This window comes from Pseudophryne corroboree, chromosome 9 (genome assembly GCF_028390025.1).
Source record: "Pseudophryne corroboree isolate aPseCor3 chromosome 9, aPseCor3.hap2, whole genome shotgun sequence".
Classification (NCBI taxonomy): Eukaryota; Metazoa; Chordata; class Amphibia; order Anura; family Myobatrachidae; genus Pseudophryne; species Pseudophryne corroboree.
Genome location: NC_086452.1, coordinates 445,227,221 through 445,244,263, shown reverse-complemented (window position 1 = coordinate 445,244,263; position 17,043 = coordinate 445,227,221). Strand labels below are relative to the sequence as shown.

Below are 17,043 nucleotides of genomic sequence, written 5' to 3'. Positions count from 1 at the left end.
GCCCCGCATGTCAGTGCCCCCCCCCCCCCTCGCAGAAGTGCAAAGGCATCGCACAGCGGCGATGCCTTTGCACTTCAAGAGTAGCTCCCGACCAGCGCAGCTTTAGCGTTCTGGCCAGGACCTACTCATCACTCCCTGGCCCGCAGCGGCTGCATGTGACGTCACGCAGCCGCCGCGGCCCACCCCCCCAACGGTTCGGCCACGCCTGCATTGGCCAGACCGCGCCCTCTAAACGGCGGCTTAACGCCGCCGTCCAGCCCCCTCCCGCCCAGCGACCGCCTCTGCCTCAGAGGCGATCGCTAGACAACGACGGCTGCCATCTGCCAGCGCACTGCGGCGCCGGCGCAGTTCCGACCCGATCGCTGCGCTGCGACAGACTGCAGCAAGCGATCGGGTTGGAATGACCCCCATAGTGCTACCAGTTAGTTAAAAGTTTGTTCTTAGTTTTTCCCATTTCAGTCAAGCACCCTACTGACCCCTGTGTGTAACCCGAAAGGTGAAATGAAACGCGTAGTTACTGTACATTAAGGCTAGAGGTGCGGACTGGTCTGTCTGGGAATACTAAAACTATCATATACAAAATGCAAGGAGCTAAATCAATAATTGGCTTACCACAGGGGTGTGTAAGTGAGGGGTTAATCTAGACATGAAAAAGGCCAACACTCTACATGATCATAAAATGTGACGCACAATTGGGATAAGTAGCTGGAGTGCTGGGGGATGCTGCTCCCTACAGTGCCATGTTACAGGAGTTTGGGTGCCTCCGGGTAAGTCGGATCTCAATTTAAAACTCAGAAATGAATGACCCAACGTGGGGGGTAATATTATATATATGACTACCTTAGTAGAAGTGCCTTGACATTGGTGGGTTTCTTACCATATAGTTGCAAATGTGTGTACCGGAGGGGGTAATTCAGACCTGATTGCTCGCTAGCGTTTTTTGCAGCGCTGCGATAAGGTGACAACTGTGCATGCGTATGCAGTGCAATGCGCAGGCGTGTTTCACAGGTACAAAGCGGTTCGTTGCTCTACGATGGGTTTGTGTGAAGAATCCATTCGCAGGGGCGATCGCAAGGAGATTGACAGGAAGTGGTCCGTTTTCTGGGAGTGTCTGGAAAAACGCAGGCGTGTCCAAGCGTTTGCAGGGCGGGTGTCTGACGTCAATTCCGGTCCCGGGCAGGCTGAAGTGATCGCAGCGGCTGAGTATGTCCTGGGCTACTCAGAAACTGCACAAAATCTTTTTGTACCGCTCGGCTGCACATGCGATCGCACACTTGCACAGCTAATATACACTCCCCGATGGGCGGCGACTATGCGAACGCAGGACTGCAAAAAACAGCTAGCGAGCGACCAGGTCTGAATTACCCCCGGAGTCCTCTGCAATATTTTTTTCATGTACTGTAGAGTGAAGGCCTTATGCAAATACGTCCTTCACTCTACAGTACATGAAAAAAATATGACTTCCTTCATTTCACTGGGAGAACGTTTGTGTGACTACTAAAACTACAATATGTAAACACATCACGGGAGATGCTCCAGTGCAGTCCTGGTCTGTGTTTCCTGCACCTCAACATCCAAGAACTGAGTAAGGTGGTCATTCCGAGTTGATCGCAGCCAGCAACTTTTTGCTGCTGCTGCGATCAACTAGTCCACGCCTATGGGGGAGTGTATTGTAGCTTAGCAGGGCTGCGATCGCTTGTGCAGCCCTGCTATGCTAAAAAAATGTCAAGCAAAAGTAGACTAGGCCTGGACCTACTTACCCTGTGCGACGATCTCTGCGATGCTGGAGCCGGTTTTGACATCAGACATCCGCCCTCCGTTCTGCTGGACACGCCTGCGTTTTCTTCTGCCCTCCCCGAAAACGGTCTCCAACGGTCCGGATCCGCCCAGGTACGCCTTCTTTCTGTCAATCTTCTTGTGGTTGGCTCTGCGACCGTTTTCTTCGTAGGACGCGGCGTAACCCGGTGACCCCTGTCGCCAGGCAACGGCGTGCACGCGCACTGCGGCCTCCGCACATGCGCATTCCGGACCCATTCGCACCGCAGCGTCAAACCGCTGCGTACAAACGGGTCGGAATGACCCCCTAACTTGGCCATTAATTCAGCGGGGCAGGAACTGCAATGTTGGCATCATCAACAAATGCCCAGTAAAGAAACTCAAAAAGCCAACATAGAAACATAGGCCCTCATTCCGAGTTGTTCGCTCGCTAGCTGCTTTTAGCAGCATTGCACACGCTAGGCCGCCGCCCTCTGGGAGTGTATCTTAGCTTAGCAGAATTGCGAACGAAAGATTAGCAGAATTGCAAATAGAGGGGGTAATTCCAAGTTGGTCGCAGCAGGAAATTTTTTAGCAGTTGGCCAAAACCATGTGCACTGCAGGGGGGCAGATATAACATTTGCAGAGAGAATTAGATTTGGGTGGGTTATTTTGTTTCTGTGCAGGGTAAATACTGGCTGCTTTATTTTTATACTGCAAATTAGATTGCAGATTGAACACACCACACCCAAATCTAACTCTCTCTGCACATGTTATATCTGCCTCCCCTGCAGTGCACATGGTTTTGCCCAATTGCTAACAGAATTCCTGCTGCGATCAACTTGGAATTACCCCCAAAAATTTCTTAGCAGCTTCTGAGTAGCTCGAGACTTACACCTACACTGCGATCAGCTCAGGCCGTTTTGTTCCTGATTTGACGTCACAAACACACCTAGCGTTCGCCCAGCCACTCCCCCATTTCTCCAGACACTCCCGCGTTTTTCCCTGACACGCCTGCGTTTTTTCGCACACTCCCAGAAAACAGTCAGTTTCCGCCCAGAAACACCCACTTCCTGTCAATCACACTACGATCAGCAGAACGATGAAAAAACCTCGTTAGGCGTGAGTAAAATACCAAACTTTTGTGCTAATTTACTTGGCGCAGGCGCACTGCATACATTGCGCATGCGCAGTTTGCGACTAATCGCTCCGTAGCGAAAAAAAAATAACGAGCGAACAACTCGGAATGAGGGCCATAGTTGTTGAGGTTGAAAAGAGGCAAAATGCCCATCGGGTTCAACCTGTATTCTGTGTTAAGCTGTGCACATTATAATGCACCAGCTGAAGTAATGGTTTCATACCAATTGTCAATTATATTTCGTACAACTCCCAGATACTTAATGTCAATATATAAAATGCAGTGGTGCACCCAGGGGGGGTTTCCGAGCACCCAGAAACCCCCCTCCACTAAAAAAACAAAAACTTTTTTTTTTTTTTTTTTAGCTGCATGAGTATTATTAATGGCTGTCTAGCATCCTCTGCAGCCTGCTTTTTTCCTGGTGCTTAATAAAAGGTTACTTTATTTTAATTCTAGCACATATATATCCATGTGCATACATATATATACATGTATATACATACATACACACACACATTATATATATGCATGTGTATATATATATGTGTGTGTACACACACATATATATATATATATATATATACATGTTTAATATGCTATGTATATGTGTATATATGTATGTGTGTGTATGTATATATATATAAATATATATGTGTATGTATATATATATATATGTGTGTGTGTAGATATATACATACACACACACACACACACACACTAGTTTTACGGACCCAGCATATACTGGGTCACCTCAGTCCGCACCCCGTGATTGGCTCTGCCCAGTTCTGTAAACCCCCCCCATGCAAATCCTGCGTTTGCCAATGATATGCTGTAGCCTTGGATACTTTTTTCAGCTAGAAAGCTGTCCAATCTGTTTTTTAATGCATTTACAGAGTCTGCCATTATTACCTTCTCCGGCAGGGAGTTCCAAATCCTTATTGCCCTTACAGTGAAGAATCCTTTCCTACGTTTTGTACGGAATTTTGTCTCCTCTAACCTCAGTGAGTGCCCACTCATCCTATACAGAGTTCCATTAATAAACAGATCCCCTGCTAACTCCTTGTGGTCCATGGGGTACCCCTTGGTATAATATAAAAGGGTTCTCCGCATACAAAACAAATAGTAGAGATAATGTAGAATAAAGACTATGCGGTCTATTTACGAAAACCTTGGAGAGAGAGAAAATGGGGAGATAAAGTACCAGCCAATCAGCTCCCGACTGCCATGTTATGGGCTGCGTTAGAAAAATAACAGGAGCTGGTTATCTGGCACTTTAACTCTCCTCATTTTCTCTCTCTCCTAGGCTTAGTAAATAGACCCTTATGTGACCGGTCACCAGACAAAGCTAAGGAATTAGTAAATAGGGTAGCTCAGCCATGGGATATGCTGAATGGACAGGTTACATACTATTTACCGGCGGGCGGGATGCCGGCTGTCAAGATCCCGACAGCGTAATCTCGCCCGCCAGAATGCCGGCAACGGGATGAGCGCTAAGAGTCCCCTTGCTGGCTTGCTGCGGGCACGGATCTATTCTCACTCTGCGGGTGTTGTGTACACCCGCGAGTGGGAATAGTCCCTGTGCGCCGGGATTCCAGCTGTCAGCATTCTTGGCTGTCGGGATTCCGGCGTCGGTATCCTGACCGCCACCAAATTGACCTTATCCCGAATGGACATTTATTAATTAAACAGTGCCTTGTAACCATCTCTCTAACCCCAGCTGGTGCATTTTAGCCTTAGGCAGGATCAGGTGGTAGAATTTAGAGTAGTCCGGGGATACTCGTGCTACACCTAATGACCAGAAACAGTTCCACTAAACATTCCTGTACATAATATCTTACAGGAACCCAGTTTCCGCCCCAGTTTCTCCTCTCGGCCATATCCAGAAGATAAAAGCACCCCGCTCAGGACGGATTCCTTCCAAGGCTCAAGCATGAAATAACTGATGTTCTCTTTAGTTATTACTGGTAGTTGCGTGGCTCCGTCTGGGCGAATATAATTTCCCATCATTACACCGCCATACTGGAAGCTGACAATGATTTCAGCTGACTGTGAGTGCTCGCACTACTTCTGCATGCAGACAAAGGTTGGATGCACATTCCCCGGCTGCAGCTGGAACAGTAAAAGCTTTTCTGCATATATGGTCACCGGAGTGTCAGGCTGTATGAATACAGCGCCAATCTGCCCTACAGATACAATTAACCCCTGGAGAGCCCTAATCTTGAAAGAAGGGACGTAGACGAAAGCCTACACTAAACCAGGAGCATTAACACACCACAAAAGTACATGCTTCGTCTTAGCAAAGGAACAGGGGACTTACTTATTTTCTCGCTGCCGTTTAATGAGTCTTAGGTGAGAGCATATTTAATGCTTGCAATGTTGCTCTCAGGAAGCTCATCAATTATGGAGAAGCTACAACTGCGCTCTATAAGGTAGGCAGACTACGCACTGACTCAGGCTCTGTTATGACACATTCAACTAACACTATTTACTATCATTAGCTGCTTCCTGGCAGGCTAGCGCTCTACGAGCACATACTAATAATTGGCGTAAGCGCACAAGATGCACCGCTTGTCGACATATGATATAGATAAGCAACGTTTTCGTACAAATCGGTCAATTTGTTCTGCAGTGTGGCGCGGGTGAGGAAGGACGTATCTCTTGAGGCCAAATATCACCGGCAAAAACATCAGAAATTGCAGCCAAATGCTGAATTACACAAGGACAAGGGTTGAAAATTTTTGTTTATCTCTAACAAAGGTCAATACATTGGTTAAACCACCAGGACGGAGCTTCAGTCAAAACATTTCCCGTAGACTCTATCGTTGTAGCCACTTTCCTCTGAAATATAGTTGCTCTGGTTCCAGTATAAAGTTAATATGCCTTAAAACGTTAAATTATGTATTTTTCTTGTTAAATGGAAATTTAGGGGTCTATTTACTAAGCCCTGGTTGAAGATAAAGTGGATGGAGATAAAGTGCCAGCCAATCAGCTCCTAACTGTCACATGGCAGTTAGGAGCTGATTGGCTGGTACTTTATCTACATCCAAGTCTTAGCAAATAGACCCCTTAATCAACACTAGTAGGGATGCGCCCGAAAATGTATAATCTGTCACCTGGGGGTATATTTACTAAAGGTCTATTTTGGTTGTTTTTGTTCTATTTTAGATCGATGTTAAATCGATTTTAATCGATGTTTGGCTTCCAGGTTTAAAACACACATTTGCTAACATTCAAAAATGAATATGAAAATAAATCATTTGCTAGTAAATGTGTGTTTAAACCCTGGAAGTCCAACATCGATTAAAATCGTTTTAACACTGATCTAAAATCGAACAAAAACAATCAAAATCGACCTTTAGTACAGTCATACCCCTTTTCCACTTACGATCACGGGTCGCAGCCGGGAGCCTGACACGGGAGCTGCCACCTGCTGCGACCCGTGCTCGTCCCCTTTCCCATCAGCAGTCACAACCCGGCATATGCCGGGTTGGTGACGCTTCTAGTGACGCGGCAGGGTCGGCGCAGGGAGATCACATGATCTCCCAGCGCCGCCCTTCCATACAGTGTAAACGGGAGCCGTGTCGCATCGACACGGCTCCCGTTTACACTAGAACCCTACCCGGATCATTCCCGTGTCCTACCCAGGTAAATAGCCGGGTAGGATTCACGGGTCAATTGATCCGGGTTGACCCTTTTCCACTTGCCAAAAACACGGGTAAATGCGCGCCCCCGTGCATTTACCCGTGTTTTTTTGAGCTAGTGGAAAAGGGGTATAAATATACCCCACCATGTTTCTAACCTAGACCCCAAAAGTAGCATACTAGTAAAGTTTTCTTTGAGGCTATTAAACAAATGATAATAACATGAACTACAGTACACTCTATTACAATGGTTAACAGGTTATGTTTTCTGGATTTCTTGAATCATGCACATGCTGGGTCAATATTCATCCCACCCACTTCCACAGACGTAAATCCTCAAAACATGACCTGTTGGTAAAATTTGAGGGTTGAGAACCACTGGTCTATTGTATATTTGCACAGAAAGTTATGGGGCCAAACAAATAGAGTTAAGAGTTAAACCAATATGGGCAATTCTAATGGAAACATAAACAAATGAATCTTTTTGGATCCCTACAATCAGAATTGCGTGTACGATCTTAAACAGAGACTGGTTACAGTTAATATGACGCCGTGAGCTATGGATCAGTAGACCAGTTTTTTAAAAACTTAATGTCAGATAGCGCAAATGTTTATGTTGTTTTTTAGGTCAATCCAAGCTTGACCTTAGGAATGTCTGAGACTGACTATAAAAGAGTCTTTTTTTTTTTTTAAATGACACGTAATGAAAATGGTAACTTTTTTTCTGTGAACGTCGCCGATAATTGGGCCGACTCAGAAGTATCGTCTGTCCCCGCATGACTTCTAGACTTGGTCTATTAATCTGTCTTCTGCAGTAGTCTAGCAAGCTCCAAAATTTCACATGGTGAATTACAAGCGATCCGGTCTGAAGATCGACACTGTCTAGGCCGACAATGTTTAGGTCGACCACTATAGGTCGACAGTCACTAGGTCGATAGGGTTGGAAGGTCGACAGGGTTTCTAGGTCGACATGTGCTAGGTCGACAGGTCAAAGGTCGACATGAGTTTTCCCATTTTTTTTTCTTTTTTTTTGCACTTTTTCATACTTAGCGATCCACGTGGACTACGATTGGAATGGTAATCTGTGCCGAGCGAAGCGGTAGCGGAGCGAGGCACCTTGCCCGAAGCATGGTGAGCGAAGCGAGCCATGCGAAGGGACATGGTGCTCTAATTGGGGTTCCTGGTCACTCTACGAAGAAAACGACACAACCCCCCCCCCCCAAAAAAAACCCTCATATCGACCTTTTGACCTGTCGACCTAGCACATGTCGACCTAGAAACTCTGTCGACCATCCAACCCTGTCGACCTAAACATTGTTAACTTAGACACTGTCGATCTAATGATCCACACCCGAATTACAAAATCTGAACGCTCAAGCAATTCAGATTCTTTGTCTTATAAAGAGCAGGAAAACAAATTTTTGGATTAGTTCCGAAAGAATATAACCGGTTTCAAACATATAATCTAAAGAGGACTTAACAATCTGAGTGCCAGGGAGAGGAAGAGTGGGCAAACTTTAAAAAGTAAACACCGTTTGTCAATATAAATGGCCATCAAGTGAAATCTATAGCAAATCTAAAAACGCTAATACAGTATCTGTGTACATTTTACTGGACATCAAGCTTCAGGCGCTTCTACAACCCTGACCAAACATGTCACAAACACCATGCAATGAGGACACAGCTGAAAACCAAAAAGTTGACTAACATATTGGGTGTAAAATGAAGTTAAGAACATATTAAAGAGAGGATTTACCTGACACTGTGACCAGCATTGATGCCATCAATGGACGATTGTTGTCTAGTTTCCGGCTTAACCTTAACTCCCCGCTGGAATGATTGACAATTAACAAATTTAGCTCATTTCCACGCTCAAACGTGTAGAATAGTCTGTCTGACACATCGGGATCATAGGCTGGTATCTTTCCAATCACACCAGAGGGAAAAGTGTTGGAGCTGTTGGAGATGTAATTATTGAAGAGTATCTGAAAGTTCTTCAAAACGGGAGTGTTGTCATTCTGATCAATCAGCTTAATATGAACGGTTGCCCTGCTAACAAGAGGAGCTGAGGTTGCCTGGACCACGATCACATACTCAGATTTGGTCTCATAATCTAAATCTGTGAGGGCGGTCAGCTCTCCAGAAAAGAAATCCATCTGGAAAATTTCAGGAATGTTGCCTTCTACAATCTGATACATTATTTGTGCATTTGGGCCTTCATCAGGATCCGTGGCTTTGATTTGGCCAACCACGGAGCCAACAATACTGTTTTCCTTTATGAAGACCTCAAACTCATCCGCTGGGAATACTGGAGCATTGTCGTTGACATCCTGGATGGCTACTTGGATACGAACTGGACTCCTTTGGGGAGGGATGCCTCTATCCACAGCATACGCTGTCAATTCATAGAAGGAAACGCTTTCTCTGTCCAACTTTCGTATTGTCCGTATGATACCTGAGGTTGGTTCAATCGTGAAATCCCCATCGCCATCTTCGCCATTTTGAAAAGTGTATTGTACCCTTCCATTGGAATGAGAATCCCGGTCGGTGGCAGAGATCTGTAGGACACTGGTAAAGGGCGGAGCGTCCTCTGAGACTATACCGTGGTACAGTGTGTTCAAAAACTGAGGAGCATTATCATTGACATCGTTAACCATTACTTCTACATATGCGGTGTCTGATTTTTGGGGGATTCCATTATCTTTTGCCACAATAGCAATAGTGTAAGTCATCTGATCCTCATAGTCTAGCTGGGCACTAAGTGTGATGGCTCCAGTGTCTGGGTTGATACCAAATTGAGGGATGTTGTCCTCCAAAAAGTATGTGATCCTGGCATTCTCCCCCATGTCATCATCTGTTGCCACAATTACCAACACAGTGCTTCCAATGGGGCTATCCTCGTTGATATCAACCGGGTAGTGTGCGCTATTAAAGACGGGTCTGTGAGTGTTCGCATCAGTGATGTTTATATGGACATAGCAGTTGTCATGAAGGATGCGGTCAGAAGCGGTCACTGTTAGGATGTAGCGTCTTTCCTGTTTGTAGTCAAGGGGCAGAGACAGAGTGATTAACCCTGATCCACTGTGTGTACTAATGGCAAAGCGATTGCGGGTGTTCCCCCCAGTGATCTGATACGTGATGGCGCTGTTCACATCCCTGTCTATAGCAGTTAGGCTAAGTACACTGGTTCCCACGCTGGCATCTTCATTTAAACGAATAAAATATTCCCGTTGGGTAAACTCTGGTCGATTGTCATTTACATCCAGGACTATGATGGTGACACTGGCGGATGCAGACAATGGTGGATTTCCATGATCACGAGCTTCCACCCCAAACTGATACTGATCTACAGTCTCCCTATCCAGTGTGCCACTCACAGTGATCCAACCAGTAGCGCTGTTGATTACAAAGGGTGTAGCAGACGACACTCCTGTTAACTTGTACTCCATACGGGCGTTTTCTCCATAATCTGCGTCGACAGCTTGGATGTGAATCACAGAGTGACCCAAAGGGACATTTTCAAGCACGTTTACTTGAAATGGGGTGCTGACAAATATAGGGGCATGGTCATTTATGTCTATCACTTGTACACTCAATATACCAGTGTTGTTTGATAGTGGAGGGCGGCCGGAATCCTGTGCACGGATTTTGAGTGTATACTCCCTCTCTTTTTCAAAGTCCAAGGGTGCTACCACCTGTATGGCACCATTTAAACTATCAATGGAGAACTGACCTCTGCTGTTACCGCTAATAATGTTGTAATGGACCACCGAGTTACTATCCTTGTCAAGATCAGTAGCTGAGACCCTTATAATCTCAGTATGAGCTCTCATGTCTTCTCGCACCTGGACAATGTAACGTTTCTCACTAAACTGGGGCACATTGTCATTCTCATCTAGGACAGTAATCTCAACTTTAACAGTGGATGACCTGGGTCCTGGGTCCTTACCTTGATCACTGGCCTCTACAATCAAAGAGTATTTCTCCCTCTTCTCTCTGTCTACCTGCCCACTGGTGGTGATTAAGCCAGATCTTGCATCTATTTCAAACACAGAATGGGCTGCCTGTTCATTCACAAAACGGTACTTAATATTGGCGTTAGCTTGGGAATCAATATCGGTGGCTCTCAGTTGCAAGATTGGGTACCCCTCCTCCACGTTCTCTCTAATACTCTCCCTGTACTCTGTCTGCTCAAACGTGGGGCTGTGGTCATTTTTGTCAGCGACAGTAACAGCCAACATGGTGGTGGCCGACAGACGCGGGGAGCCGTGGTCCACGGCGGTGACACGGAAATAGTGGAGGTCCATGCTTTCCCTGTCTAGAATCTCTACGGTGGAGATTAGACCTGTCACTGAATCTATACTAAACAGCTCCAAAGACTTGCTATTCATCAGAGCATCCATGGTGTAGAAAACCTTCCCAGAATCTCCAACATCAGGGTCTTGTGCTGTCATGGTTATCACAGGGGTCCCAGGGGGCTGATTTTCAGCCACCTGAACCTGATAATTATACTGGGGGAAGTGAGGATGCCGGTTGACCGCCCTGCGTGTTCTTATCAATGGGAGGGATGCCTTCTCCCTACTCCTCCCACTGGCCCCTTGCTTGACATCTTGTGCTTGTGATATAAGAGGGAGGTTGAATGGATTGGCATGCATTGCTTTGCTTCCAGCTAATTGTTGTTGAGAGAACAGATCAGTGCTTGTAACCTTCCCCAGACTGGATGCTGGAAAAGTAGTTTTTAGGCAACCTTTGGTGGAGTTAAATGGAAAATAAAGAGAGCAGGGTCCTCTTGGGGGCAGCTGGTCCTGCAGTCTGGAGGAAGGGAGTTCTGAGGTCTGTAGCTGAGCACTGGGAGCTGTCCAGTGAGCTGGTGCTGAAACCTCCTCTCTGCGCGTGCTATCCCTGGGCTGCTCTCCCTTGCATCCCCGGGTGCAGCTCACCCAGAGAGGGTCACAGGGCTGGCTCCTTGCAAAGCTACTGACATCCGTGAGCACAATGATCCCAAAGGGCTTATATGAATGCAAAAACTCAAGGTTGCACACACAGAGCACTGATGGAGAGGGGGTCTCAGGGTGCATCTGGTAGTGTTGCAGCATGGGGCAGTCAGTCCTGCTTATAGTCCGGAGACACAATCTTAATTTATGCAAGTGTGGATGGGGATATGTCCTCACAAGCTGCTGCACACATTGCAGAGCCCCCTTGGCTTCCTTCCCTCTGCTGTGATTGCAATCACAGGGACATCCTAGCCCCCTCTTGTCGTAAGCATAATGGCACCAAGGTCTCCCTCCACAGGAGTGCCCCTGCTCCTGACCAGACCTGCCGGTCCTAAGGATTAAAAGCCCCAGGGTGCAATTCCCATCCATGGTGTGTTTGCAGAGATGCAGCTGGTCCCCGGCTCCTGCACCACGGGATGAGCTGCTGGAGATGCACTGCAGGAGGAGAAGAAGTTGGGAGTTGGGAAGGCAGCTGCTGTATGGGGATGAGCCCCTCTCGCACAGGGTCCTATTGCTGGATGTGGCACCACTGCATGGCAGAATTGGTTGGCAGTGTTGCTGCAGAAAAACATGAATGTCCTTAGTGCTGTGACTCTTAAGGCAATGGGGTCCTATGACGGGCAGGGGATCCATAGGAAGCACAATTGATTTTGTAATCCAGTAACAGCCAGGGGGTTTCCCTCTGCTCCTGGCCCCCTCTGGGGGCTCCTCTGCCTGCCTCTTGGTCCTACAGTGGCAGGCTGGAGGCACAGGTCCGGGATTTGGCAGGTGGATGCATTTTCCCTGTGCCCCCAGGGGTCTCCCCCAGCTGCATGCAGACCCCCAAGTCCTAGTAATGCACTTTGCAAGGATGCAGCCAGTCAGTCCTCCGGCTGGGGGCCCCCAGCAGAGGGTCCGGGGCCAGGGGCACCTGCACAGTCCCTCCTGGCTGCCCCTGGCCTCCATGCACTGGGCTATCGCAGCCCCCTTGGTGGCACACAGCAGCTCCACAATGCAGAGGGCTGGGGGAGGAGGGGTCGGGGACCGGCTACCGGGGCTCCCCCAGCCCCATGCATGCTTCCCCAGGCTGGGAGGAAACAAAGGGATGGAGAGGAGGAGGAGAAGGTAAGCCAGGCTGGTCCCCAGCAGCGGCGGCGGCGGAGCAGCAGCCATAGTCTCCCTCCTTGTCGCCTGGCACAGAGCAGCCCCTCACTGGGCAGCGGCACTCCCCTCCCCCGCTCCTCCTGTCTGTCTCCCGGCCGCGGCGGCTACCATCTACTCGGCGCTGGCTCTCCTCACCGTCTCCGCCGGGCGCAGCATCTCCCCCTCAGCCGCCTTTCATCCAGCACCACCAACATGGCTCCCGGCAACCCTGATGGTCCGCTCCACCCCATCTTCCCACCCCCCTCTACTGCGGCCGCCGCTTGGTATCGCCCCGAGGCGCATGCGCAGCGCTGGCAGCTGAGTCAGAAACAATGCAGGCGGGCGCCATCTTTACTGCTGGCAAACTGGATGAGAGCTGTCCAGAGTGCTGAAAGCCTGACACAAGAAAATCCATACCCAGCACTCCCTACTTGAGGTAGAATCCATGTAGGGATTGGGGGTGGTTTTTTTTTGGGGTGGGTGGGTAGGTAGGTAGATAGATATGAAGTAATCTGAGGAAACACACTGTGATATACAATGTAATTGGAATACATTTTCAGTTCTAAATTAAGGGGGACATCACCAACCAATCAGCATTGCCGTAACATTTATAATTTGCATACTATAAAAGTATACAGAGCAGCTGATTGGTTGCTATGGGCAACTTCTCCACTGGCTCACTTCACTTTTATCACTGCTTAGTACATGTTCCCCTATTACCTCTGTGATCAATCATTAAATATATATATTCATATGGTGTGTGCGTGTGTGTGTTTGTATTTCTCTCTCTCTATATATATATACATACACACACACACACACACACACACACACTCTCTCTCTAGATACATAATGTGTTATTCACAATTGAAATTAAAATATTAAGGGCGGTATTTATCAAAGTTCAGAGAGAAATAAAATTGTGAGAGATAAAGTACTAGCTAATCAGCTCATACCTTACATGTTACAGGCCATGTTTGAAAAATGACAGTGGGGAGCTGATTGGTTGGCACTTCATCTTACAATTTTATCTCTCTCCAAGCTTTGATAAATAACCTCCTAAACAAGACTAGTTGCTCATACCCTAGAAGACAATGGGGTACATTTACTAAGATGGGTGTTCTATTTAGGATGGGCTGTTGTCTACAGCAACCAATCAGATTCTACTTCTCATTTATCTAGCAACTTCTGGAAGATACCTGGAATGTGATTGGTTGATATTGGCAACATCCCATCTTAAATAGAACTCCCATCTTAGTAAATTTCCCCCAATGTATGAGCTAATAGATATTCTGGGAATATAATGTAAACAGAGGTGACTCATTTTGCTGCAGGTATAATGTATAGCTTACTAAAGCTCTCTTTGATATTCCTGTCCTTTTAACACTGCCATGGGCTGTGTGAATGCATGCATCCTATGACTTGCTAGCTGTTGTAGTACTACAAGCTCCAGCAGTAACCCAGTTGCCAAAAAGAGAGCCACTCAGCTCTCGTCTATATTTTGTGACTATAACTGTTTTATTAGTTTAGCAAGATTATTACCTATACAGAGTACAGACATATTCGATTTTTTTACCATAAGCTATTGTAATATTAATATTTCGGTCTGAGTTATATTCGCTTAATACCTGTGTGGAGTATAATAGTTTTCATGACCTGGCAGTTCTCCATAATACGCATCCTTGCTATGCTAGCACTGTATACACACAATTCACAGGAAGGTTCTAGCTACCTACTCATGATAAATTGCATTGAATGACACCCAAACAGTATCACAGCAGTTTGCCAGTTGCAATAATGGCTGCCATTGGTATCATCCACGCCCCCCCCCCCCCTGCATTTCTCGCAGCGATGGTACAGACCCAACCTCATCTGCTAATAGGAAGCTGCTGAATACGATGAACAGAGCCAGATCTGGCTTATTGTCCCCAATATGACAATGTGCAGGATCCGCCCTCTAATGCTCACATGAATGGTTAGTGGAGTTCATTCAGCCAAGAGTCTCATGGTCTTGCTGGTCATTTCAATCAACCCATCCAGACTGTGTTATTGGCTCAGTGTGCAAGCTCATGTATTATAGGAGACAGGTCTGCTAATGCCTTTAATCTTACCTAACAAGACAACATATGAACACGCCGATAAAGGAAAACAGCCAGTGCGTCATTTATTATATTTGTTTTCTGCAAATCTACAACCATTATTTACTATGGAGATTTGACGTAGTTATTACTTACATCAAACACCGGTTACATTACTCTCATCATTGCAGCTGTGTGTTATTCATCTCAATTCTAAATTACCCAAGCACTTCCATCTAATGCCAGGCTTTACATGATGTTGAGTTTGATGGTGTGGTAAATACAGGATTAAGGGGGACATTTATTAAGCAGTGATAAGAGCGGAGAAATGAGCCAGTGGAGAAGTTGCCCCATCAACCAATCAGCAGCTCTGTATCATTTTATAGTATGCAAATTATAGATGTTACTCAGTGCTGATTGGTTGCCATGGGCAACTTCTCCACTGGGTCACTTCTCTGCTCTTATCACTGCTTAGTAAATGTTCCCCTAAATGCGTTAAAACCACCTTTTTTGTATTTATTTGTGATTCTGCAAGTTTTAATTGAGCCTCGGGATAAAAAAAACTAAAAATGTGTACACACAATACATCAATAGTATACTCTAGCCCAGAGGTTCTCAACTCAAATCCTCAAGTACTACCAACAGGTTAGGTTTTCGGGATTTCTTGAATTATGCACAAGTGATTTAATCTATTTGCTGGATCAGTCATGGTTCCACCTGCTTCCACAGAAAGAAATTCAAGAGACATGATCTGTTATACCACTTTCACACTACACGCAAAACCCCGGATTATTGCATGTGAACGGGTAGCAACCAGGGATTTTTCTGTGTGTGAATCCAAGGTTCCCGACCTTACCAGGGACTGGGCTGAGACCCGGCATATTCCCGTCAGCATGTCTGAAAGAAGCTTTATTGGTACTTGGGGGTCATTCCGAGTTGATCGCTAGCTGAAAATGTTCGATGCACAGCGATGATGCAAAAAAAATGCACTTCTATGCATGCGTATGTGGCGCAATGCGCACGCGCAACGTACTTTCACAACGGCCGATGTAGTTTCACACAAGGTCTAGCGATCCTTTTCAGTCGCACTGCTGGCCGCAGAGTGATTGACATGAAGTGGGCGTTTCTGGGTGTCAACTGACCAATTTCAGGGAGTGTTCCAAAAAACGCAGGCGTGCCAGGAAAAACGCAGGCGTGGCTGGGCGAACGCAGGGCGTGTTCGTGACGTCAAAACAGGAACTGAACAGTCTGAAGTGATCGCAAGCTAGGAGTAGGTCTGAAGCTACTCTGACACTGCACAAAATGATTTTGCAGGCGCTCTGTGATCCTTTCGATCGCACTTCTGCTAAGCTGAAATACACTCCCAGTGGGTGGCGGCATAGCGTTTGCACGGCTGCTAAAAACTGCTAGCGAGCAATCAACTCGGAATGACCACCATGGTGCATTGAGAACCCCTGCCCCCAGCCTAATGCATGTAGTTGGGAGTTTCCCTTGAGTGAACCTGTTCAAATATTAAAGGCATCATTCTAGTCATGAGCTAGTTAGTCTTGGTTAGTGCATTCATTCTCATATCATCTATGACACAGGTTCTCAAACTCGGTCCTCAGGACCCCCAACAGTTCATGTTTTCCAGGTCTCCTCACAGAATTGCAAGCTAATAATTAGCGCCACCTATGGATCTTTAAAAACTAACAGTGAGTAATGAGTAAACAAACCTGCTAGGTGATCTGGAAAATATAAACTGTGTGGGGTCCTAAGGACTGAGTTAGAGAACCACTGATCTAGAAAAGCAAATGTTTTCAGGTTGTTTGCAATCAACAAATCAAAGTGAATTAAATCACTCTGTAAATGGTATTAACTAGTTAACAAGCTCATGTACAGTTTAACATACGTCTTCCTGCTAAAATGTTTTGATAAATGTGCCATCAAAGTGTTTACATCCATCGCTGTGACTTTGTGCCTCATTTGCGTACGCTGGGCGGAGTCACAACACTGGGCGGAGTTAGTCAAATGAGTCACAGATCTGGGCAAATCTATAGGAGACTAGGAGCAGAAGCAGATGGTATGGGCATGACACAGGCAGGGGTGCATACCTCCCAGCTTTCTTCAGGCAGAAGGAGTGACATGTGTGGCGAAAAAGGAGGCGTGACCAACAGAAAGGGGGCGTGGCTTCACAGAGGACCCACGGTCACGAGCCACGCCCCATTTTCATCAGTGAGGGGGCATGCCCAGCGCTCTGTGAGCTGCTGGCATGCCTCCAGGGGTGGATTATGAGTCCGGGGGGCCCGGGGTACTTCAGACAGGGGGGCCCTATC

At 46.7% G+C, this 17,043-nt stretch overlaps 1 protein-coding gene across 1 annotated transcript in view; it reads right to left on the bottom strand.

The window, feature by feature from the left end:
- CELSR3 (cadherin EGF LAG seven-pass G-type receptor 3) overlaps positions 1-12,892 on the bottom strand; it is a 237,479-nt gene extending 224,587 nt beyond the window's left edge. Inside the window, exon 1 of the mRNA XM_063941154.1 lies at positions 8,291-12,892. Coding sequence (XP_063797224.1) covers positions 8,291-12,680 — 4,390 coding nt within the window. The 5' untranslated portion in view covers positions 12,681-12,892. The remainder of the gene's footprint in view (positions 1-8,290) is intronic.
- Between the last annotated feature and the right edge of the window lie 4,151 nt (positions 12,893-17,043).